At 46.7% G+C, this 27,189-nt stretch overlaps 1 protein-coding gene across 1 annotated transcript; it reads right to left on the reverse strand.

Moving 5' to 3' along the window:
* Positions 1 to 25,114, reverse strand: LOC144772045 (regenerating islet-derived protein 4-like). The gene is made up of 5 exons (XM_078656246.1): positions 25,031 to 25,114; positions 24,565 to 24,662; positions 22,883 to 23,020; positions 20,137 to 20,251; positions 1 to 554 (listed from the first exon to the last, which is right to left on the reverse strand). Exons 1-5 carry the CDS (start codon positions 25,095 to 25,097, stop codon positions 487 to 489), a joined length of 486 nt encoding a protein of 161 aa, XP_078512372.1. The 5' UTR covers positions 25,098 to 25,114; the 3' UTR covers positions 1 to 486.
* Between the last annotated feature and the right edge of the window lie 2,075 nt (positions 25,115 to 27,189).

Raw genomic sequence — 27,189 nt, forward strand, 5'->3', positions numbered from 1 at the left:
GTGAGGGGGATTGACAGTCCCAGTGGTGCAGATTAGACCTATGTTAGAATGTATGCTTACGTTTGGATTACGCTAGACCTTTAGGGTTAGAGTGATGAGTCTGAGCAATCTCAAAGGAAATAGTCTGAGCTGTACCTTGAGGGGAGCTGGCATTTCTACCATGGGGTTTCAGTTTAATTTACAAATGGGGTTAGGTAGCTTTAAGATTAGGAGTATGGGTTTAAAATATGGTACGAGTTAAACAAAGGCTACAGAGTTCATGGTTTTGAAGTTTAGATTAATGGATGGAATTAGAGTTTCGAGTTAGGATTTGGACTAAGGTTCATATGAGGGTATGGATAAGGTTTGGATTTCAATTTGGATTCTGCCTTCATCGATAAAATGAAATCCTAAAACTAGGGTTAAGTTAGGGATTTGGAGTGGTTATGTTAGAGTAAGGGACAAGGGGTCTACTGCAATTTCAGAGGAGTGCATGCAGTTGCATCTCTAAGGTTTATATTTGCACAAAAATGTTTTAGATGCACCGCACCGTGCATTTTTCCACTTCTTGAAACCTGAAAAGAAGAAAGAAAGACAATTAAAATTCATCATCATTTTAGATAACAACATGCTACCATAGACAATCACATTCAACTTCTGTGCAGTTGATGATCATAGAATGCCATACTCTCCTATGAGCCTGACCTATGTGAGATTCCTTCTGTTGTCTAGTTTCTAAAAACAACTGCTTAACTTTAATCATCTGCCAGATAAAAGATGTTCTGCAGCATGGAGCAAAACTAGGAATGACATCTTAATGCAAACTTAAGGTATGTTTTGCTTTTTAGGTCTCAGCTACATACAGACTTATGTTGTCCAATACATACACATGTTACTGAAGCGGACTTTGGGTCAGCCCCTTGTTACACACTTCTTTTATTTGTGCTCCTACACAATTAGTTTTCCTTTTTAGGTTTATTGCTAGCCAAGAACTTTTTTTCTATACATCTTTTTATTATGAACATAAAATAACAATAAAATAAAAAAACGACAACTGAAAAAATCAACCGTCAAATAGAACACATCATTCAAAATAAATGCCTCACATATATGATTAATAAAATCAAAATAGACAGTAGCGATGACATATAGATAGCACATAGTATTAAATCTCTAAGGGGACTCCCTATCGAAAATATATGGAGCATCAACTGCAAAGCATAAGAGTCCTCTATATTCATTCCATGGGCCCCATAGTCTAGTCCATTTGCCCGGACAGCCCCATCCTTCATATATCACCCTCTCGGCTTGCATGCACCAATCCATATCTGTAGCCCAGTCCGTACGGCGGGGCACGACTCCTCCCTTCCATGTTCTGGTAATGTTCCTCTTTGCTACAATACAGCCCAGAGAGACCCACATTTGTTCGGTGCGATTAAGATCTGTGGCGTCCCAGATGTTTAGGAGACAGAGCCTAGGGGAAGCCCTATCGGTTTCCGACATATTCGGGACATTGTGGATATGATCTCGTTCCAGTTGTGTTGGAGAACCGGGCAGTCCCACCATTGATGTAGAAAAGTTCCTACGACACCACAAGCACGGGGGCAGAGTGGGCAGGTTGTGGATCCCATCTTAACCACAGCTGTGGAGGTATAATAGGCTCTATGTAATAGTTTCAGTTGAATACATTTAATGCAGGATCAGATGGCCACTTTCCTAGGAGATGTCAGGGCCTCCCTCCAATCCTCATCCGGTATGTCCCCTAAGTCGGCCTCCCATTTCTTGTGAATTTTGGCGAGTGGTTCTGGCAGATTATTACGTATCTTACAATAAGTTAAGGAAATAGCCTTATCCGCCAGGTAGTCGTCTAGGAGTCTATCGTCTAAAGGTGATGAAAGGGGGAGATCCGAGCCTTTGGGGATGGCTTTGGTGAGTGTTCTACGTGCTTGTAGGTAGCGGAATGTTTCCCCCTCATGCAACTGGTATTTAGCTTGTAATTCAGCAAATGAAACCACCCTGCTCTTCTCCCACATGTCTCCGACTGCAGAGAGACCGACAAGGTCCAATTTATCAAAACCGGGATGGTTTGACAACATCTCTAGATGACAGAATTCCAATAATGGGGTAACTCGTGTAATTTTACCCTTCCAGCCCAGCGCGGTGGTAGCTACTTGCCAAATAGAAACTGTGGTGCTGGTGGGCGGAAATATAGGTACATGCTGGGACCCGCAGTATAGTGCCCTCATATAATTACCTGGCTTCATATTAAAATGGTCCATTCTATACGCTGGATCCGTCACAGGTCGATGGGCCAGTGATTGAGGACCACCAATTGAGAGGCCCAGTAATATGTTTTAATTGCGGGGAAAGCAATACCACCGTCATACCAACTACGTAGGAGTTTATCCAATGCAATCCAGGGAGTGCCACCATTCCATAACAGGGAGCGGACCCCCGAATCAACCGTTAAAAAATAATGCAGTGAGACTGGATAGGGTGTATTCTGCAGGGCATAAAGAAAGTGGGGGGGGCTCCATCATTTTAAAAAGGGCGGCCCTTCCAAGTAGGGTAAGGGGCAGCCCTCTCCAATGTTGCACATCCCCTCAAAGGCAATGTAGGGGAGGAAGGAGATTTCTCCTATGGAAAGTATCCTGGTTCGTCGTGGCATAGATACCCAAATACCTGAATCCCTCTATGACAATACCAGCCGTACAACCCCGGGGGGAGCCGTGGAGGATTTCCACCAAGGACATATATTAAGGATTTGTCCCAATTAACAGCGTAGCCCATGTATTTCCGGAAAAGTGCCAGGATATGGAGCACTGAGTGCAACGAAGACCAGGGCTTGGCTAAATACAAAAGAATATCATCCGCATAGAGGGATATTCTATCCGACCATTCTGGCGCCCAATTTAGTCCACGGATGGACGGGTCCCATCTAATACATGCTGCTAACGGCTCCAGTGCTAATGCACAGAGCAGCGGCGACAGGGGACAGCCCTGCCTCGTGCCCTTCCCCAGTTCGAAAATAGCCGACCTGCCACCACTGACTGCAACGTGGGCCAAGGGCTTGGAATATAATAGACGTATCCAGGCCATGAAGCGTGGACCAAAACCATATCTCTCCAAGGAGGCAAATAAAAAGGGTCATTCCATCATATCAAATGCCAGTTTAGCGTCTACGGACACAATCTTGTATGGTAGAGGCCCAGCTCAACACTCCGAAGATTGAGTACCGTATTTTTAGTTTGGCATAAAGCCTGATTGGTCCGGTTGGATCAATTTATGCAGATGGGGTGACAGGCGAAGAGCCAAAAGTTTAGCCATGATTTTGACCTCAGGGTCGAGAAGGGAAATCGGTCGATAGGAGCCACATTGATCTCGGGGTTTCACTTCCTTGTATATAACTGCTATATTAGCCAAGTGTTGTGTCTCAGGGAGGGTCCCATGTTCGACATCGTACATTCGCAGGAGATACAGAGCTATAACCGGTGAGGCCGCTTTATAGAGCTCGATTGGAAGGCCACTAGGTCCCATGGCCTTCCCAGAACGTAAGGCACCAATAGCCTAGCCAAGAATTTTTAATTTTTCTAAAATATGCATAATATACGTTTCCCTTTCCTTTTCTTTCTTTCGCCTTCTCTTTTTCCGTTCTCTTGCTTTCCTTCTCTCTTTTCCTTTCTTTCTTTGATTCTCTCTTTCCTTCTCTATTTCCTCCTCTCTTTCTTCTTTTCTTTCTACCCTCTCTTTCTTTCCTTTTTTCTTCTTTCAATCCTCCTTTTCTTCTTTTTCCTCCTCTCTTTCTTTCCTTCTTGTTAGTCTTTTTCTCTTTTATTCTTGTTTTTCTTCTTGCCTTCTTGCCTATTTTCTTGCCTTCTTGTCATTTTCTGTCGCAAATTATTATTTATTTTACACTGATGTGTGACAAGCTTATACCAAACAACTAGAATTGCCAGAAGGCTGGCACCAATGTCAGACCTATGGGCTTGGCCAATGCTTGTTGAACTTTAATTTACCATTCTAGCATGGCCTTCGACCATGTCAGGATGGGATATTAAAAATAGCAACCAGGTATCACTAGGCATGCACATGCAAGTGGTGTTAGGCATAAGTATGCATGAACCCCATCACCAGCGTCTGCATGCATCCTGAAACATGCCCACACTTTGCCAGCCATCTTGGAATTATTTTCTTCAATAGGTGGCTATGTATGAAGCATGTGTTCGCAGGCGATCTTCAGTAAAAAAACTCATTGGTATTGGCAAATGCTCAGCCTTATAGAGCTTAGCCCTATTGGGTTTGCCAATACTTGGTCCCATTGGCGACTTAGATATTCTCAGTGGATTCAAACTGTACATTGAGATTGTGATCTCACTATGTGAAGGTTATACATCAGATACCACAAAGACCTTGTTGTGTCACAGGTGCTTACTACTAATAAAAATACAAATCATGTAATTGTAAAGTAATGTATTGAAGGTGCAAAGTAATGACCGACCAATGCAGAAGTGAACCTTTGCTGTTGGGTCTGCATATTATTGTTTAGAATGTCAGCTATGTACCATTTGAAAGGACATGAGACATTCAAAAGATGTTGATTCTGGCTGCATGTGATTGACTCCTGAGTGGTAGTTCATGTGATGGCTGCATTCGCAATTAAGACGGCAAGCTAATTGGTCTGAATGTCTACGTTAATAGTTGGTTGTACTATATAAGCACAGGAGGACTGATTCACAAAGATAACTTACACTTTTGAGTAATTTACATGTTTTAGTTTAATGCAGAACAAAATAAAAAATGCTACACCTAATTTTGAAATTAAATAATTCATTGAATACATTAAATTACATTACATTTGTTATCATGCATTAATAATTATTAAATGTGGTGTATAGAATTAATTAAAATAGTGCAATTATCTTTTAATACAAAATATTGTTACATTGGTTTTCAAATTAAAAATAGGGCATTTAAATATGTTATAATTAAATAATAAATACTGAATACTTTTATATATTTTGTTAACATTAAATTATGTTTTTTATATTTTTAGCTATTTTAAATAATATAACTTAATTTAATTTAAGATTAGTTCCTTTGAGGGTTTATTTTAATACCCTACGTCCATAATTTTCCATTGGAGGGTGTCACAGCACAAGTGGGTGGCCATGTGTGGTACTGCACTTAATACTTTTTTTAGGTCTCACCTATGCAGCGTGCATGCACTGCTTAGGCAAAAAGACCTTTAGCTATCGCTTCGGTTTTTCAGCCAAAAACATGCGCGCGTTCCATTGACTTCAATGGCAACGCGTGCCCGTCTGGCGATTCACATGCGGGAGCGAGCGCCGCCATGTGGTAGCAATTATCGCTCCACAAGGGAATCTCGCAGGCCCCCTGCTGGCGCGCACACTTGTTAGCTATGAAAATGATGCAGTGGCATTTCAAATACATGTTATTTAGTTAATTCCTCTCCTTATACTATAACACGGTCACTGACTCTAATCCTTGTATACTTATATATGCTGACTTTCCTCAATATACACTAGCTCAAAATATCTTTTAAGCTCACTTCAGCCACTTTGTTCCTCCTATCGCGTCTTGTATTCACTAAGGTTCCGTCTTGTCCCCTTGGTCAGGCACTAAATCGTTTTATGATTTTAATACTTGCACATTATAATGAGCGTAATATTATGGATGTTTTTAATGGTTGCCCCTAATAATGTATCCACTGGGATGATTCTCTAAGTCTGCTATTTCCCCTACTACCTTTCCAATTTAAAAAAATATATATATTCCATTCTACCGTTTTGCACAATAGTGTGTTCCCCTATGTATGTAACGTGTACATTCTATACAATGTGTGCTTTCGGCGAACAGTGGAGAAAAGTAGTGACCTGCTATTTACTGAGTTTCGTGTGCACTGCACAGAACTGCAACGTATATAATTAAGAAGACTGCAACACCTTTAAACCAATTAAGAACTCAGCAACCTGCCTCACGTGATCCCTCTTCACTGGTGATAGGTGCGTGCACAGATGTCCACAGTACCCACACCGCTGCACGCACAGTACGTACAACATAAACGCAAGTTCCACGCTCAAGTGTACAGACCCATTGTCGGGATGTCGGCTGAAGGATGCTGTGAGAGCACAAAGAGGCAGAATAGGGGTCTCATTCAATACATAGGGGCACGAGGGGCATTGGTGACTCTGCTTATCTTCAAGGGCCTGGAGACAGGGAGTCATTTGGGGGAAAGCCGAGCAGAGGGAGAGGAAGAAGGCCCGCCTGAGGCTTTAGGCCCGGGCCTCCCCAGACACTCGAAAGCAGCTCTCTCAGCCCGACACTCTGCTCCGGGGTGAGTGATGCTCTACTGCTATCGGTGTATAAGATAAACAGGAGTAAACCCATGAACCACGTTGGGATGGGTGAGTAATGCAACAAGAAACAATTCCCAACTGGTCTCAATAGAAGTCAATTAAATACAGTATGCAATTAGCATTACAAAGAGCAAGACAAAACCAAGGAGTCTCAGAGACGTTTTTTTAGAAGAAGCTTATTATTTAGCAAATTTTTCAGGGTCTTTCACATGGCTAAATACAGTTAAACAGCACTGTGTCGAGCAAATCATGTGACAACCGGAGAGGCACTTGGTGAATGGTGATATTTACAATAAGTGAGAGTGCAAGTGCTAAGGTGAGCAGCGTGAACGACGCATAGTGACAAAGAATATGTACAGTTATGGCTCCACAATTTCAAGTTGCGATTACTTTGAAGCAAAATTCAATAAATTGTTTGGAGCACAAAAACGTAAAATGCGTCAACAAATAATGCTGCAGTGTCGACGGCGTTTCGATCCCCGTGAGTCGGGATCGTCATCAGGACAAGGTTGTTGATGAAGGCAGTGCTGTAAGAGGAAAGGGCGGGTAAGTATGGGGCTGGAGTACTGGGCGGTGGTGTGGAGGGGGGGGGGAGGGAAGGACGAGGCGCGGATGGCATGCAATGACTGGGTTCAGGGCTGAAGCGTGTAGCTGGTACAGGCGGGGATTTATCCTGCGTGGGTAAGGAGTGAAACGTGAGGGAATTTGTAAATATCCACGGGCGCACACAACAGTAGCGTGAGGGTTGTAATACGGGCTCCAAGTAATGACTAGGTTCAGGGCTAAAGCGTGCGGCTCGTCAGCCGGATTGTAATCAGGGCTCCAAGTAATGACTGGGTTATAGCGTGTGGCTAGTCAAGGCAGGTGTATTTACCGCGTGCACTAAGTGGATCTCAATAGGAAGGTGAGGAGAGTGGGGTAAGTGCGAGTGAACGGGGGTGAAGGGTAATGTACATACCCGCGCACGCATACACTGGTTGCGTGAGAGATGTCCTCCGGGCTGGGTCTGCGGAGGGGCAGGCTGGAGGGAGGAAGGAGCGTGTTAGTTAAAGTACGGCAGAAGAGTTGCTAAGGATGGAGCAACCGGATAAGGAGATTACCTGATCGTAGATTCAGGGAATCAGCGTGGGGGAAACCTGTGTGAAAAGAGGAAGAGCCTTAGCGAGCCGGTCATTAAAAATGAATGGCCGGGCGTGGCCAAGATGGCGTCGGAGTAGGACGCTTCTCCGAGCCTCTCCAGCGCCGATCTTGCATAGCTTCTGTTAGCTCGGTGCTGCGTATGCGGACTGGCCCCAAAAGGTCGGCGAACGTCTCCGACCTGCAGCGGAGTGGTCCGGTGCCATCAGCGGGATGCTGGGACGCTTGTGGCGGCTGCGGGAGCGGCGAAGTGTGCGGCCTAGGGATCCCCGGCCTCGCGTAACCTGAGGCCCGACCGGAAGCTCGGGGTGGCCGCAGCAGTGAAGAGGAGTCGCCCGCTACCCGCCCGGGGGTTTCCACCTGCGCCGGCCACCTGGGACGGACCGCACTACCGGCGGTTGGAAGCGTGGCCTCCCGGAGAGCATAGGAGGTGACTGGTGCTTCGGTAGGAGGAGTGGAGAGGGCCCGGAGTCAGAAGTGCGCGGAGGCCCCGCGGGGCAGGCCGGAGGGCTGGTGGGGGCTCCGGCGCCTGCCAGACGCTGCGCACATAGAAGGTACGCTGTTGGGCCTGGGCCCGGTGCATGGACTTACCCCCGGGCGTGGTGGAGAAGCGGGTGCGGCGCTCCGCTGGCACGGGCCTGGTAGGAGGGCTTGGAGAAAACACGGCTGCCTGCGGAGTAGAGGTGCACTGGAGACATCTGCGGCACACCTCCCCCGGCTGATCGCGGCGGGCCGCCTACGCGGGCCTGGGTGAGTTGCTGGCCTGGGGTGACTGGCACCAGCGTTGCTGAGCAGGGGCGTCTGGGTGGACTAAGAGCACTCCGCGACTTTCCCTGGGGCGGGGAAGCACAGGCCTCAGTCCTTTACTGCGGACGGTTGCAGATTTGACTGCGACACCGAGGATCGGCGCCTGGAGGGCCAGCGGTGAATTGGACAGAGCACGTGACGGGGCCATTTTGTCACTCTGGGAGCTTCCTGCCTGGCGGAGAGTGGAGAGAGATCTGTGCTGCCCGGAGGGGACTGTTGCTACGCTTGTGGGCCCAGTGCTCCTGTATCGCTTGCCTCTGAGAGTGACTGGTGGTCGGTCAGCCGGGGGGGGTTGCACGGTATCATGTCTAACGCAGCTCGCAAGGGGCGTGTAGTGAAGGAGGGCACATCTAAGTCCTCGCAGCAGCCGGCTTCCCCGGGGGCCAGTAGCTCGCCAAGATTGTCGGACGATGAGGCCCCGGCTACCAAGGCTTTTATGACCGACCTTTTTGCCTCCATCAAGGAAGATATCTCCGAGCTTCGGGCGCAGCTGGCATCTGACCTCCGGGAAGTAAGGAGGGACGTGGATGGGATTGGCGAGAGAGTGGCGACTCTGGAGGACCACGATTTGGGTACGGCCAATGATGTGCATTTACTCCAACAAGATATCATTCGTCTAACGGAACAGAACTTGGACCTGCAATCGCACACGGAGGACCTGGAAAACCGATCCCGTCGGAATACCATCCGTATCAGGGCAGTGCCGTGGGATGGCGAGGCCGGAGACCTACGTGGCTACGTACAGGAACTGTTTCTACAGATTTTGAACGAGGAGGATGTGACGGAAATTAGAATGGACAGGGTGCATCGAGTAGGTCTGCCCAGGAGGGGAGGGGGACCCCCTCCTGACATCCTCGTCTGTGTCCATGATTTTCAAGTAAAGGAGCGCATTCTTCGTAAAGCCAGGGCCATAGCATCGTTGCAGTTCAGGGACCATCGTCCCCAGCTTTTTCAAGACTTGGCAGCCTCCACGCTCCAGAAAAGGAGGGATTTTCGGCCAGTAACTTCTTTCCTGAGAGAGCGCAGCATCGCATATTCCTGGGGCCACCCCTTCAGGATCATCTTTAGATGGCAGAATCGACTGGCGCAGATACGCTCCCTGCAGGAGGCAAAGGACCTCCTGGGTTTGAATGAAGATGCACCTTCCCAGGGATCGAACGTGTCCCCTTCTCGGCGGCGCCGTCGATCATCATCATGGCACAGAGTGGGGTCCTCCCCGAGTCGGGGGCGACCGGATAGCAATACCAGCTTGCAGGAGAGGGGGAACGCAGTGGCTTCGGTGACCTCAGCGACACTGCCGATGTCGCAGGCAGGATCGGGAGCGGCATGACCGGGAATTGATTACTAGCGGATCGGCGCTGGAGGGGCATCGGCCCCCTGGTCTGGGAGAATGGATGTACTTTTGGAGAAGACTCCCCGGACCGTGACCCTGGGGGATACCGAGATGATCTCCCTACCCTGTCCCAGGAGTGGTCGGATCTCCGCGAACTTTGGACAGCTGGGACTGATGAGTATTGTTCTCAATGGTTCTGTTTTGTTTACAGTATCACTGTTCCTTTTTCTTTCAGGGGGGGGTTGAATGTTGGGGGGGATGGGGTGGGAAATGTTGGTGGCGACTGGAGCGATTTGTGGCACATATGGTGGGACTGGTGGGGAGTGAATGTGGCGTGTGCGGAGCGGGCTGCGGCACTGGAGGTTTTCCTGGAGGTGGATGGACAGACTGGTGAGGCGTGGGAGGGGTCTTTGGGTCGCGTGTCACTGTTACTTTTGCACGTAGGGTGGATGACTGTGGGGTGGGGGGCCCCAGTGAGAGTTCTGGTTTATGGGGTCATTATGCCTGTTAGTATAGGAACATGGAATGTTAAGGGCCTGAACTCACCACAGAAGAGGCAGAAGGTGTGGAAGTATGTGACTGATCATCAGTTGGATGTGGTGGGGCTCCAGGAGACCCACCTTGCGCGTAGGGATGAGCTGCGCCTTCGGCATAAGGCATAAGGCATTTCCCCTTATCTATAGATCTTCGGCGTCCACAAAGCATAGGGGGGTAGCTCTCCTATTTCGCTCTACGCTGCACTTCCAGCCTCATGATGTCTGTAGTGATAAGGATGGACGTTGGCTGATGGTGAAGGGGCTGGTCCGAGGGAGGCTCTGTACTTTCGTAGTGGTATACATCCCCAACGCTGGTCAAAATCAATTTTTGCAGGGTGTGATGCAACGTGTGGGTGACTTTGCGGAAGGGAACCTGTTCCTCCTGGGGGACTTTAACCTAGTGTGGGATGCGAACGTGGATAGCTCTGGGACCCATAGGGCACATACAGGGGTGTTTTCTCCCTCCTCGCAGCAGTTGGTGGGTGAAGTAGGACTGGTGGACGACTGGCGTTTCTTCCATTCTACCTCCTGAGATTACACTTTTTTCTCACATGTCCATCATTCCTATTCCCGATTGGACCACATTTTTATTAGCCAGGCGCTTAGGGGTGATGTCCTTGACTCCGTCATTCTCCCGCTCTCGGTCTCTGACCACAGTCTGCTGGTGCTTAGCCTCCGGTGGTCGTCACCTGGTGATGGGCAGCGGAAATGGTACTTCCCGGCTTCGGTGGTGCGGGACGATGTCTCTAGTAAGGCGCTACGTACGGCCATCAAGGAATTCTTCGAGCTGAACCCAGTGTCGGACACCTCGGTATCTAACACTTGGGATGCATTGAAGGCGTCCATCAGGGGCACTTGCTTGGGCCTCAATGCGAATCTTAATAAAGCGCGGCGCAAGGACAGGGAAGCTCTGGAGACAGAATTGGCGAACCTTGAACAGGCCCACAAGCTCAACCCTTCTAGAGTGACTCTCCGGCCTTTGACCGCAATTCGTGGGAAATTGAGAGCCCATTATAATAACAGGGCCGAACTGACACTATTGAGGTTAGGCAGGCAGTCGTATTCCTGCGGTAATAAGGTGGGGAGACATCTGGCGCGACAACTACGGGATAGGCGGGAACGTGAATATATCGGAGGGATTCGGGACGCTGCGGGAGAGATGCATCACCGGGACGAGGAAAAAGCGGCCGTTTTTGGCCGTTTCTATGCAGACCTTTATGCTGGAGACGAGCTGGACGCGAGGTCTCAGAGGGAGTATCTGCAGCGCTTGACCCTTCCCCAGGTGTCCAAAGAGTGGAACGACGTCCTGGAGGCTCCAATTACCAGGGAAGAGGTGCTAGGGGCTATTAAGAACCTGAAACTGCACAAGGCCCCTGGGCCGGACGGATATACTGCTGTCTTTTATAAGACATTCGCCTCTGAGCTCTGTGACTTTCTGGTGACTCTTTTTAACAGCATGGCTGAGTCCGGCGCCTCGAAGGGTTCCCTGGCCGAGGCGGTTATAACGGTCCTGCCGAAACCGGGGAAAGACCCCACCCAGTGTGCCTCGTTTCGCCCCATAGCGCTCCTTAACTTGGATGCGAAATTGTATTCGGCGATCTTGGCGCATAGACTGCAGGATCTGTTGCCGGCCATCATACATCCTGACCAGTCCGGGTTTATCAAGGGGCGCCAGACGCACGACAACACGCGCAGAGTTGTGCATCTCATTGAAAAGGCGGACAGGTTTCGCATTCCGGCGGTCCTGGTAGGGCTGGATGCCGAAAAGGCATTCGACCGTGTAGACTGGCGCTTCCTGTTTCACACGATGACGGCTTTTGGCTTTTCGGAAAAGTTCGTCACCATGGTGAAGGCCAACTTCTGCAATCCTAGATCTCGAGTGGGGGTCAATGGCCACTTGTCCGCATTCTTCCCGCATACCAGAGGCACTAGGCAGGGGTGTCCCCTTTCCCCTCTCCTGTTCGCGCTGAGCGTTGAGCCATTGGCGGTGGCGGTGAGGGAACATGAGGGCATACGGGGCATTCCGTTCACGGGAGAGCAACACAAAATCACGCTCTTCGCGGACGACGTACTTCTCTCCGTTGCGGACCCAGAACGTTCGCTGCCTTGTATTAGGGAGGCCTTGCTGCACTATGAAGAGGTGGCCGGCTTCAAGGTTAACTATAGCAAGTCGTATGTCCTGAATCTTACTCTATCGCCGACGGACATGGAACGCGTGCGCACTCTGACACCCTTAGCCTGGGCTAAGGACTCGATTGTCTACCTGGGGGTCCACTTGACTCCTACTGTGGGCAAACTATTCGCGGCCAATTTCCCCCCTTTGTTGACGAAGACTCGAGCTGAATTGGACAGATGGAAACCTAAATTTCTGTCCTGGCTGGGCAGGATCCATGCCGTGAAGATGGTCCTCCTTCCAAAATATTTGTATTTATTTCAGGCCCTGCCCATCTCTTTGGACTGTGACTATTTTCGGCGTCTTAGGACGCAGATATTGCGCTTTGTGTGGCAAGGGGGCCGAGCACGTTTGTCCTTTGCACTACTGCGTAGGCCGAGGTCCGAGGGCGGAGTGGGACTTCCTGACCTCCAGCTTTATTATAAGGCGGCACAATTGAGGATATTGGTAGAGTGGTCACAGCAAACGTCGGAGAAGCATTGGCTGCACATGGACCGGAGTGTGGCAGGGAGGTCGGTATGGGATTTGGCCTGGAAGCCTAAGAAGGACCGTCCCTTAAACGCCTATATAAGTACACCTACGGGTACTGTCCTGAAGGTGTGGGACACTCTTGCTGGGGACGAACGTTGGACTACGTTCCCCTCACCCTTCACACCCTTGCACTACAACCCAGCCTTCCCGCCGGCGCAGCGGGAGGGGGCCTTTGATGCATGGAGGGAGGGAGGTTGTAGGGCCCCCACCCACCTGTTTCATGGTCGGGATCCCCTCACTTTTGCTAACTGCGTGAGGGACTATGGGGTTCCCCAGAATGACCAATATCGTCATGCACAACTGCTCCATTGGGCCACGTCTTCGGGGGTACTGGAGGCGGCCACGAGACCACCGTCCCCATTCGAGGCTTTCCTACTGCGGACGTCTGCAATGAAGGGGGTCATCTCCTTCCTGTATCAGCTATTGCTTAAATCAGCGGTCTCGCCTAGGCCTCGATATATGGAGCAATGGGAAGAGATGCTGGGGAGAGATGTCTCAGACACTGAATGGACAGCATTGTGGCGGGATATCACGAAGTTTAATCACTCGCTTCACCTCAGAGAGGCCCACCTTAAGACTCTTATGCAATGGTATTTATGCCCGACCAGGCTCCATCGCTTTTACCCGGCCACTTCCGATAAATGTTGGAGGGGCTGTGGGTATCTTGGGGACTTTCGCCACATCTGGTGGGACTGCCCAGTGATTCGGCCCTATTGGGAGGAGATTCTCTCGCACATTAGGGATATTCTGCAGTACCCCATAGAGGATTCTATTGCCTCCGTCCTACTAGGCTTACGAGAACCCGGCCTCGAGCACCAGACCAGGGCAGACAAGAAGATTTTGTGGCTTTGCCTGGGTGCTGCCAAGATTACACTTGCGGCTGCCTGGAAACAAAAGGAGGCACCGGCAATTTCGCTGTGGCACGCACGACTGTGGAGACTTCTGAGTTTGGAGAGAATGGCGGACATATTCCTTGGTAACTTTAAGAACTTCCAATTCCAGTGGGGTCCATTGGTGAATTTCCTGTCTAAAGGCTTACCGTCCGCTGTCTGCCCTGCATCCTTGAGGTCACTTCATTTGTTTCAGGTCTGATCTTGTTGCCGGAAGGAATTTTGGATTGAGTGAGTCGCCACCATGGGGGGAGGGAATGGGTAGGGGGGGGAGTTCTGTTTATCGGTTTATGGTTCACCATGGTACATAACGGGGATATATGGTCTGGTTGATTGGGTTATGTCGATCTATGGACATGCCAGCTCTACTCTGTGATGTAACATTTTTCCTTTTGGCTGATTTATTATGTTAAGCGACTACAGCCGTGGGCACATGCCACGAACGGACCTTGCCTATGTTGTTACAATTTGATGCCTTGTACTCCCAGACAGGCCCTTCCCGAGGGGAATTGTGTCGCACCTTGGTGAATTTTTTTTTTTTTTTTTCTGTGTGCACTGTTTCTATTAAAACTGAAAATAAAAATTTTACAAAAAAAAAAAAATGAATGGCCGAGCGCGCATGGGTGAGCGAGGTTGTGGAAACAGCCGTCGTTCAACGTACCTGTAATTTGTTAAGGACTGGAGAGGGCGGTGAGTGCTCTCCTTGCGTGGTGGGCTCGCAATGAATGCAGGAGCGACAGGGTGCCGGCGGGCTGTAAACAATAAATGAGACGGCTAGCGAGGGGAGGGGGGCGTGGCCGGTGGGTCAGGGGCGTGGCCGGAGGGAAAGGGAAAAGCGTGTCATCGGGTTGCTGTGGCAACGGAAAGTAAACAGGAAGAAGACACAGACAAGGGACGTTTCAGAGGCCCTCGCAGCTACTGCTATCGGGCCTCAGATAAGGGAAGGATGTTTTGGTTGGTGGGAGACTCGGGGGTGAATATTTCTTGAAAGGGAGGGCACCCGACCCCCATGCCGTCTGCTGGCACTGCTGCTACATACATGTCACTTATACTTCCGCATGTGTGCCCTTGTTTACATTATGTTTTAGTTCTACTTTTGATGTACTATGTAGTTAAAGGAGAGCATTTTAAAAGTGTATATAATAAGAGGGTGTTGAGGGCCAAGAGCCTCTGTAACTTTATCAAAACAGTTGTACTTGCAAGGTGTGACTTTTTTTACCACGCAGCAAAGTTATATACACAACTACAGTCACCTTTTTTCTACTTCTACACCAGTATTTCAAGGGCAAAATGTTTTATAATTACTGTTTCCGCTGACACTATCTTATATTTCCTCAACTTTTATGCACTATATTTTTATGTCTTTTTTCACAGATTATGTTACTTTCAGTGTGTCTATTTTTTCCTAGTGAAATGTCTTTTAAGGGATTAGAGGTGCTTCAATAAGCCTTTTTGCCTAATAAACAACTACCCTATATGACATGCAAACTACTGGCGACAAAAGGGGACAAAAGGGGATTAGCCAATAATAAATTACTGCCATTGTTTTTGCACTGTTCTTGAATCCTTACTTTGTCAACTAACAATCAGCACAAACCAGTTACAACACGGTCCTCCTTCATGTTGAACCCTAGCACTGGAATTTGACTAAAAAACAGATTCACTTATTGTCTAAAGTGCTCATATTAAACAATATTTCCCTGAACAACGTTAACTTTATATTAGTTCAAAGAATGGGCTAATGTTACTACATAAGCAGAAGGTAAAACATGGACCATACTGGCCTTAGGCTACTGGTGTTTGGTGCACTTCATATCTGTCCCTTACGTACCAACACCATATCCAACACCACCACCACCAACACCACGTCCACCACCATGTCCACCACCACCAGTCCAACACCAGCACCACGTCCACCAACACCATATCCACCACCACGTCCACCACCACCAAGTCCACCGCCATCACGTCCACCACCACCACACCACGTCCACCACCACGTCCACCAACACATCCACCACTACCACGTCCATCACCATGTCCAACACCACCACCATGTCCACCACCACCACGTCCAACACCACCACCACATCCACCACCATCATGTCCACCACCAACACTTCCACCACCACCACATCCACCACCACGTCCACCACCATCACGTCCACCACCATGTTCACCTCCACGTCCACCAACACCACCCCCATATCCACTACAATATCCAGCACCACCACATCCACCACCACAAAGACCACCACGACCACGGCCGCCACCATGTCCACAACGACCACAACAATGTTCACCACATCCACCACCACCACTACCACGTCCACTACCACGTCCATCATCACGTCCAACACCACGTCCACCACCACCACATCCACCACCCCCACCACGTCCAACACCACCACCATGTCCAACACCACCATGTCCACCACCATCACGTCCACCACCACCATGTACACCGCATCCACCAAGACCACGTCCAACACCACCACCACCACCACGTCCTTATAACTGTTTAATCATACAACACTTAAAGGTGTTGCACCAAGGATATTGTGCTGCATAACTAAACACTTATAAGGTCCCAAAGGCGAGACCTATTGGCAATGCTGATGCTTGTTTTAGTAGTAACTTACACTCCGAATTTGTGAATAAGCAATAACTAGTAAACTTACTCAAACGTGTGAACTACTCAAAAGTGTAAGCTACCTTTGTGAATTAGACCTAGGATGTTCAGCAGCTTTGTCAAGATGAGATGTTGCATGGCTGATGATTGAGCTGCTGGAAGCCGAGCCACAAGATGATAAAATCATCGGCCTCAGACTAGGCTGCACTCAAGGGATCTTGGTCTGTGACTCCTCGGTCTATTGATGGTAGGTCTCGGCCCAGAAACTATACTCCACGCAAGAGTAAGCAACCATCTGCATAATTTGCAAGAAACATGCAGCGCACCCAAGTTACATGTGCAATATGGAGAAGCACAAGAAAGGCTATGGGTCATTTCATAAATAGGGGCACTGCACAGCTATTCCTCATAGAAAATATTACAGTACAGATCACTTCGGTAGGTGGGCTGCATCCGAACCAGTTTACACGCTCGTTTGATCTTGTGGACGAAGCATGCGGTTTCCCTCAAGGGGTATTTTGCGGAGTTATTTTGAGTGAGCTTCCTGAATAGAATGTGAGAAAAATAGAAAGCGAGAAAAAGGGAGAGTGAGAGAGAGAGCGGGAGAGAGAGACAGGAAGTGAGAGAGCGAGATTGAGAGTGAGAGAGCAAGAGATAGAAAGCGAGCGAGTAAGACAGTGTGAAAGTTGGAGCGAGAGAGGGAGGGAGTAAAAGGGTGGGAGGCAACCAGAGAGAGAGAGGGAGAGGGTGGAGTCACTTGTTGAGGAGAGGTAAGCAGAAGCAGGATCTTAGAAAAGCTCTGACAAGATTATTTGGGACCTGAAAATGGTATTCCTCACGGTTTCTCCTTTCCACATTACATCACTCCAATGCCCTAACTCTGCAAAGTGAGAAAACAGACCCAGTGAACCGTGTCTTCCACTGGAACCCCTGATGTTGACGCCCTGCTCATCACTACCATCGAAGCCATTGTTAGATTAGAAACTGTCAACATGGTAATTTTGTTTTCACAAATCAGTCCCCTGTGCAGACCACTGATGCAGGGACAGCAAGGTTTAACAGTCAAAATACAAGCGGTGCTCTCCTCGATAGGGTACCTTTTTACTTCCCTCTTGAGAGGCTACCCTAAGTGCATACTGCTTTGATACATGTCTTATCTATTTGTAACTCTCTGTGGCTGTAATCAACTGTTCTCTGCTGATCACCAAGCCTTCATAAAATATTGAACTCCATTATTTACTTGTTCAAGGCTGGGTTGGCATGAGAGTCAGGAATGTTTGTCCTGCCTTCATGTCCTACCCTCATACTAATAATGCATTTTGCTTGGCCGAATAGCCCCACATCTGTCTAGCTCAGAGTCGAAAGACACTGGGCCTGTTTGTCATACGTTAGAAACAAGAACTACATTGAGTTTCTGCTGCTCTAGACGTAAATGCCCAAGGACACCCCTTCCCACCAATGCCTTAATGATCTTGCACACACTCGCACACATGTGTACCCAACCCAAGTGGCACACATAGCAACTTGGGGCAAAATTCGGGAGGACAAACGGGCATGTGCAGCTGCATCTGCTTTGTGCGCCTCCTGAGCACAATGGTATTACAGAAAGGGCTGCAGATGCTTGTGTGGCCCCCTTCTGTAATGGTGGTAGAGCTGCAGCACATGTAGTGCCAGTGCTATCATCAGAGGACATGGACCCATGCAAATGAGGGAATCACTTTGCCTATGCGCCTGCACAGTTTTAACAACATGGGTCCAGAGTCAAATATGTCTTTAGGAGGTGCACTAAAAGTGTGCCACAAAAAGGTGGCCCACTGTCAGTGCGCCTCCTAAAAGCAACCATATAGAGGGGAGAAAGGGTATTTCATGGACCCCCTAACATTCTCCTGCAGGCGGATGCAGTCACTTACTGCACCCGCGTGCAAGGGGATCTCTCCCCCACTTCAAAGTGCGGGTGGGTCGCCTCCTGCATAGTGAAACATGGTGCTGATTTGAAGCAGCCGCTCTGTACTTCACTTGAATGCGTTGCATCCAGGGCAGAGAGTGTTCTTGGCTGACCCAGGGGCAGCACATTCTTTGTGATACGGTGCACTGTCCCTCTTGGTACCCGGTTCACCTTTTGAAAAGTGTGCTGTGGATCAAATGGGGAAAGTGCGCTATATGAATAAAACAGTCCCAGGAGAGAACACAAATATTTGCCTATTCTAAATCATCAGATGAATCTTCGTTAATAAAGTAATTGAGCTGAGAAGTCACTCAAAGTGAATAGATTTTAGACAAAGGCCTATTTTGCTTGGTTTACTAATATAAAACTTGTACTCTTCATTGTCATTGAGTAAATAACATGTATTGCTTGCATTTTGTTTTAAAGATGGTGGGTTTCTTGTTAAGTGTGAGTGATTGGACTTTAAACCATTTCACAAGCAGCACATGTACTCAGTGACAGCATGCTGAAGGCTGAGGCTGAGAAGCAAATATGCATCTCAATAATACTCTCCATAGCAGCTTTCAGAGTGCTTGTCATTTGTAAAGGCCCTTTGAGAAACAGACACCCTGGAAACAAAGCAATGGAGCTGGAATAAAGTGTGCCCTTGGAAGAAAGAAATCTAGGGGCATATTATCAAGGGGGTTTATCTCCGCTTTTTTGGCTTTAAAAGCCAAGAAAGCGGAGATAAAATTATCTCCCTATTACCAAGCTGTCGCTAACACCAGTTAGCGACAGCTAATGGGAGATAGCGACCATCTTGGGCCCCGCTTTGCATGTCAGTGATATTTATCACTAATGACATGCAAAGTGGGCGTGCCAAGATGTTAGCGACTGGAAACAGTCGCTAACATCGCTATCTCCTATTACCAACTTTTGGAGATATTCGCGCTAAGCGCGAATATCTCCAAAAGCTAACACCTGCCCTGAGCAGTTCTTAGCCATGTTAACCAATGGGAGGTGGATAACATGGCTAAGAGCATTTGCTCGATAATGCATGAATATCGCTGACTTTTCAGCGATATTCATGCATTGCGGCCGTTTTTTATCGCATTTGCGATAAACCTTGCTAATAGCAAGGTTTATCTGCGATAAAAATCACCGATGTGCGGCGATAATTTTTGTCTCTAAACAAGTTAGAGACAAAAATTATCTCTATTGGTTGGTAATATGCCCCCTAGACCCTTATCCCCTGCAGTCCCAGGCAACGGCGTGGGTGCGCCGGGTTAAAGGTTACCTGAAGTTACCCGCCACACTTGAAACCCTATTTATGCATCACACACAGAAGGGCCAGAGAAAGTTCTACTCTTTAACATCAAGAATGACAAAGAGAGAAGTACAGACTGATAAAATTCCAACTTAAATTCATTTTTAAATATCGACTTTACTATTATCCCACTTGAATATGACGTTTGATTCGCACAACTGAAAAGGGAGGCTTCTCCATTATAGAGTATTTTTTATGGACCCAGCATTGTGGACCATACTTTACTGACAAGCCTAAAGAACAAACGATGAGTCTGAAAAATAGCAATATGAGTGATGGAGGCCTGTCTGATTAGGATGCCCTCTGCTGGTGGGGCTGGCCCTTGTAAGTTTTCTTTTCAGAATCATTCAATTCTAGAGGAGATCAGCTACCTTCTCAGAAAGGACAGGATCTTTCCCATTCTATTAAATAAGGGATTTCTCTCCTCAACTTTCCCCCTTAGAGCACTTCGAAGATAGAAATATGCTAACAAAGGGATCGTTTTACTCACCAGAGCCAGAAATTAGAACAACACAGAATTCGTTCCCCTTTTTGGCTTGGGGAGCTCCAGATTTCCAGGCCTTGTAGCTGTACAAAGCCCCATCATTCCATTTCCAGCGTCCATTCTACAGAGAGGAGGAAGACCAGTACAACCAGTGAAGAACTCACACTCTTCCAAAGCTTGATATTATAAAATAGATATCATAAGTGCGAAGCTCACGAGGCTCTCTTATAAATGTACCAAGCATTCCCAGCCCTAAGCTACGTTGTCCTCTGAGGTGCTCCACAAGGGCTGTCTGAATATGTGCAACATACTTTCCTTATGTGCAGCACACACAGAAGTTACAAATCGCCATTCTGCATTATTTATGTGCAGTAGGGGGCACCTTCCTGCACATAAACCATCATTCCCTCAGCGCAGGCACCCTTGCACTATATAAAAGCAATAAAATAATTTTAAAAATGTGATAAGATAAAGACAGAATTTAAAAGCATCTTTATTTTTTGCTTCAATCGCATCCCACCAGAAATCAACTTGTGACCGACTTAAAGTTTGTAAAACTCTGCTCTAGACTATTTGCAAGCAAAAGTAACTATCCCGCTCATGATCATATTTGCCAGAAGGTTGGAAGAGTTGGTATGGTTGGTGCTCTCTGCGAAAATATCCTAAGATATGGGAGTATTTAGAACATGGGGGCATATTATCAAGGGGGTTTATCTCCGCTTTTTTGGCTTTAAAAGCCAAGAAAGCGGAGATAAAATTATCTCCCTATTACCAAGCTGTCGCTAACACCAGTTAGTGACAGCTAATAGGAGATAGCGACCATCTTGGGCCCCGCTTTGCATGTCAGTGATATTTATCACTAATGACATGCAAAGTGGGCGTGCCAAGATGTTAGCGACTGGAAACAGTCGCTAACATCGCTATCTCCTATTACCAACTTTTGGAGATATTCGCGCTAAGTGCGAATATCTCCAAAAGCTAACACCTGCCCTGAGCAGTTCTTCACCATGTTATCCAATGGGAGGTGGATAACATGGCTAAGAGCATTTGCTCGATAATGCATGAATATCGCTGACTTTTCAGCGATATTCATGCATTGTGGCCGTTTTTTATCGCATTTGCGATAAACCTTGCTAATAGCAAGGTTTATCTGTGATAAAAATCGCCGATGTGCGGCGATAATTTTTGTCTCTAAACAAGTTAGAGACAAAAATTATCGCTAGTTGTTGGTAATATGCCCCATGGTCTTTTGATTCAACCTTAAGATGCTCTCTCAGTCCAGTAGGCAGCAGGCTTCGTTCTTTAATAACGTAATCTCAATCAAATCAGGAAACATCCCTGCACTAGCTTATGCTAAGTGGGGAATCCTGCTCTGCCTGGACAGAAACAGTGCTTTCAGATCTTCCAATTCTTTTTTGATACCTTTGAGCCGGTAAGGAAAGGTAAGAATACTTACACTCCACAATTGCCCATTTTATTAGGACTGCAATTGCTAAGTGGTATAATCTGGCTCCTATTCATCTTTCCACAAATATTTTGGTCTGAACTGGAAATGCTGTGTCTGCCTCTTAGGAAGGGTCAGTGGGGAGTATCTAGGTGGGAAATTTGAAGTGGAGCAACTTGGTCCTCCCAGGACCCATTTATTGAATGTCATTGCCTCGGTATGACTGGAGGGTGGGAGATGGTCTTTGGGGAATACATTCTTTACACTGTGCAAAGTTGATGAAACTATGGTGAATTTTGGAGTCATATTGTGGTCTTGTTCTCTGTCAGTGACATCTCAGAGCAACTATGCTTTTCCTATGTCCACATTAGATAGGACCTCTAGTGAAGAGGCAATATATGCACAATGTCAATTGTGCGCTGGTAAATGTCATTGCTAAGATCTAGTCAGGCAAAGTTGATTAAAGTCCCTAAATTCAAGCAGGTAAGGTGGGGGGGAGAAGCTTCCTGCTGCAGACAGCTAAAACCTGGAACCAATTCCCTATTACAATAAAAAAAAAATAGCCCCTCTCTACTATCATTCAGGAAGGCTATAAAATCCTGGCTCTTTACCTCCTAGTTAGAACATCATACCACCGGCAGCTCCGGGCTTTTGCATTAACTTAGCACCAAGACGCCCCTGGGCATTCGTGCGCTCTACAAATTCAAAAATTAAATCAATCAATCAAATCAAATCAAATCGAATTACTCCGAATCTCAGCTTCTTCTTTAGAGTCCTCAAGACCAACATGTGGTTCACTTCTCAGAGAAGACTTTATTGGAGGAGGAGGGTATGCAGAGGGAGAATCTTCTGGAAAGTGGCAGATACTGAGGTGGGTTCTCATGGCTTCCCTAGTATATTTTCTATTTCTTTAGGAAACAATGCCAGCAACAGGGTTATCTGTCTTCTTTCAGGAACACAGAGAGTGAGCCGTTAATTAAGGACTGTGGCAAGGAAGATTAGATTCAGAGTGTAAGACAAACCTGCGTCACAATTATTGTTGAGCGTTCTTTTTCTCCCGGTCTGGCTTCCTCTTTATTTGCTCACTCCCACTCGAAATCCCAATTCCACTTCCTCAGTCCCGCCCATTACATTGCAGGTTGTCGTTGCTACTCCTTCCCATAATCCCACTCCTCCGCTCCGCCTTGATCCCACTGACTTCGATGTCCTCACTCCACCACTCCCTGAACATTTGAACCAATGCCCAATTGACCTCTGTACCACCCTGCTCCATCTAGGCACATATTGTCATGCACGTTCACATCTTACCTGCGCTGGGTCATGGAGTCCCACCCAGACACCATCGTCCTTTTGATAGGCAGAAATGTGGCTGCCAATGATCCTGGCTTCAGCATCATCAAGGATGGAGGCGAGATGGGCACCCGTTCCATAGCTGTGGCACTCAAACTGTGACAAGAACAAATAGAAAATGTATTGGATGATATGCCCAGACCTCCCTTGGTAATGGAATATAGTATGTTACTGTGTGTGCTATTACCACACTGTGAGTTACAACGCGGTCGTTACAATGACTGCGTTGTTACCACGTGTGACTTTACATCTCAAATCGTTTCTATGACTTGTACTAGGTGGCGCGCTGGACTTAGGAATAGTATAAATTACTATTCCTACTCCAGTTGGCGCAACAGCAGGGATTGTGTTGGATTTAAAATCAAACATATTCCCTGGTGTTGCACGCCACCTAACGCAAGTCGTAGAAACAACTTGCGATGTGGTAACAACGCGGTCGTTACAACGACCAAGTTGTTACCTACCTGCATGGTAATAGTAGCGCTGTAAATGTTGTTTCCCTTGGTAATGACTAACACACAGTTATTATTCGTCACATCTTAATGCCCTGTCTTTCTTGGGCACTGCCACTCTGGGCAACTAGTCTGTCCAAGCATTACCTTTCCCAGAAACGTACTGAACCAAACAATTATAAATCTACTCAAAGGAAACCCACCCACTATCAAGTCTAGTCAAGAGAGAGGCCTGGTAAGCAAAATTACCAACAGGTTGTGGTGTGTCTTTACAAGGTACGCCTATCCTCAGTGATAAGCTTGGTAAGAAGCAAATGATCTTTGTTATTACTCAGGATGGTATCTACCAACCTTTCCTTGTTCTTGCACCCCCTCACATAATACTGTATCTAAGATATCTATCAATCACCTCATGTTTTCCTTGTATTCTTCAGATAAGCATGGATTTAATAGTACAGCAATTACTTTTGGACTCAATTGCACTTCTACTAGTTTGAGATTCTTGTTACATGAACGTCTCTCCAAGGTCACTCCTCTAGTAGCCATGAAGCGTCATTAGGATCCTTAGCCCCCTAAGTGTCTTGACAATGTCGTAAATTGCCTTGAACATTCAGCGACCCAATCCAACTAATACAACTTGAAGTATTTATTAACATGTCATGCTGAACACTGGAATGACCTGGATGAGGTAAATATATGATGATGGTGTCATCTACGCCATATAAAAACTAATAATATTATTATTTCCCTAAACAACATAGCTATTATTAGCTAGATGGCTAACCCATGAATCTCGCATTATGGAGTCAAATTAAAATAAAGAATAAGGTCCCCATTCAGATGTCACAGCCTACTCACACACATCTGTGTTAGTAAGAGCTGCTGCATCCTTAGTCATACCAATGCAAGAGGCACCCCCTTCATCTCTTTACCTGAGTCAGGGTTTCAGGGGGTGCTCCCCTAACCGCTTTTGTGTTTTTTCCAGGGTACAGGGATTTTGGTGCTGTGTCCTATCATAGAAGTCACAACATTGTTCCTGAAGTTGTGACCAATCAATCAGAGAGCTTTGGGATTATGATTCTGCAATGGCTGGCAGGAGAAAAAGTTCCCTCCGTCAATATTAGTTAGAATCTAATTCTGCTAAGTCCTGAACCAGTCCTACTTCAGCAGGGGGTATATGGCACCTACCTCAGCATCCGACCAGGGTAAGGCATGTTGGGTGAAGCCATAGCAGTGGGACTTGTAGAAGAACCACCCAGGAGGACAACTGGAGCGCACAGAGGCACCTGCATGATTCAAATCAAATCAAAACAAGCTTGATTTAACATATACATCATAAAAGCACAATTTTATCAAACATGATTTAAAAAATGTCCAATCACGTTTACATAATTAAAAAGAATGTCAAATCAGCATTTAAAAACCAGATTCGTATCTCAAATGTTTTCTAGATTATTCAAGCAAATTTTAAATGATTTTGTTTTTAAAAAAGGTAAATATTTATTTTTAAGATTTCAAGGCTAAGCACACACTGGGGCATCTGTTTTCCTTGCTATGAGACTGGTCTGTGTGTCTTTCTACCTCCTGCCGTCCCTCTTTTGTTTGACTACCATGAGCTAAATAGAAACATGTGGTACTATACTTAAGTACTAACCTTCAATCAATGTGCTGCCTATAGCTCCAGAAAGAAGGCACAGACTGACCCAGGTGGATAGATGCATTGCAAATGGAACCCTAAACTGAAACAACAAAAACAGAAATGTATAAAAGACTCTTAACTTCCAAAGAAGCATTGCAATACTTAGAGGGAGACATTTCCTTACATGTATTCTAGCAGGTTGACTCAAAAATAACATTGGAGTTGATAAAAAGAGAAAATGTCGATTCAAAAACAAATTGAAAACACCAACTCATTTACCCCAAACATGAAACTCTTTTAAAAAAACGAAATGTATATCAATAAAAATCAAAACATTACACAATGCAATAAACACAACACTCTATACAATTGCAGAAATATCATCAAAAAAGGTGTTTTTTTTACCCATTTTGAATATCGAAATGGTCCCACCACTGACGCGATACCGGTTTGTATTAGTGACAGCTGTGCCTAACTTTATATATTGGTTCTTTCTTTCTACTTCGTGCATTTGTCTATGGCATTCAACCATTCTGGGATCAAGAGGAAGGGAATTCTGATTTACAGGTGCAGTCCAGATATCTCATTTGGGTACCACGATGATGTTACCCACCAGTGTACGTTCACCTTCGTTGCCACTGAGGTCCTCTAATAGCCCCTAGAAGGCAATGCGGGCCGAGTGATCTATTGGCCTGCCTAGTTTTTTCAAAGGGTTGGTAAGTATTGTTCAATATTGCGCAATCACAAGGCAGTCCCCACACCACATGGAAGAAAGTATCTTTAGAGGAGCCAGAGCAAAAGCAGAGTAGACAAAATCTTACCCACATGCCACATCACTAAACGATTGAAGTCAGCAGCATACTACCTCAAGCTGCATGACACATGGGGTCTAATTTAGAGTTCGGCAGATGGATCACACTGTCGCAAACGTGATGGATAATTTGTCCGTCGTATTACAAGTGCCATTGGATATAACGCACTTGTAATACTGTGGACAGGATATCTGTCATGTTTGTTACGTAGAAACCCGTCCGAAGAACTCAAAATCTGGCCTACAGTCTGGCAGAGATGGCAGTCTTAATCGAGGTCATTTTCGCATCCCTCCAGTCACATTCTTCCAAGGAGTCCACCCATCCTTTTTTATTACTCTGAGGTTGGTGAACAAATCCAGGTTGTTAAGAACAAGGGATCTGAATATAAGGGTGATCCATCTTTGCCTAGTGGATCCAAACCACCCTTGCTTCCAGTGGACTGTACACTGGGGAATCAATTAAGATCATTCGGCGAGAGGCCAGGGTATGCCTTAATTGATGATGTTTCGAAAACTGCACTTTATGAAGATTAAATTCTGCTTGTAACAACAGGAATTAATCCATTTACTTGCCCTAGCAGGTATTGCCCAACTAAGAGATGCCAATAAAAGTCCCACTGTCCAGACCCGGACAGATGCACACTATGCTGCAGCCAAGTCTACATTAGCAGGGGCATCGGTCACTCATGTCAGTTCATCCAGCAGAGCCCCATGCTCCAGAATTGTGTGACCACGATTGTAGGACCTTGCCGGGATTAGGCTATGAGATTGCCTTACATAAGACCCAATAGGTTATCTCTATCAATTAGGGAGAGCTTTGTCTGAAATGCAGGTTCCTCATGCCCTCTCAAAACAGTCAGTCATTCAGGTCAAGGATAAGTGATGGCCAAACATATAGATACATGTACACTATTCCCTGGACACTGTGGAAAGAGGATCCCATACATTTGTCAAAGACAATGCCCGGTAGATGACCAGCCCCCCAGAAATGAGACTGCACTGGTTGGCAAATCATTGAACCACTTTTGGGTAATCTCAAGTGGGAAATTCTGAAATGAATATAGGAATCTAGGCAACAACATAATTTTCTATATGGCCACCCTGCCTATAATATGTAGTGGGATATTCAGCCAACAATTAATATCTTTCTGTATCCTAATTAACAGCAAAGCTTAGGCTTTTGAGTAGCATCTATACTAAGTTAGTTAAAGTTGTGGGTCTGAATGCAGAGCTGGGTCTTCCACTTCGACTCCCCTGAATTACCCCTGATGTGTCTTAAGTAAACACACCGGAAGTTTAATGTGTCGAACCTGGTCAGAACTCAACCTTCAGGCCAGAGGCCTCAGTGTATAGGTCAAGTATT

The sequence above is a fragment of the Lissotriton helveticus genome, chromosome 1_1 (assembly GCF_964261635.1).
Source record: "Lissotriton helveticus chromosome 1_1, aLisHel1.1, whole genome shotgun sequence".
NCBI classification, from domain to species: domain Eukaryota; kingdom Metazoa; phylum Chordata; class Amphibia; order Caudata; family Salamandridae; genus Lissotriton; species Lissotriton helveticus.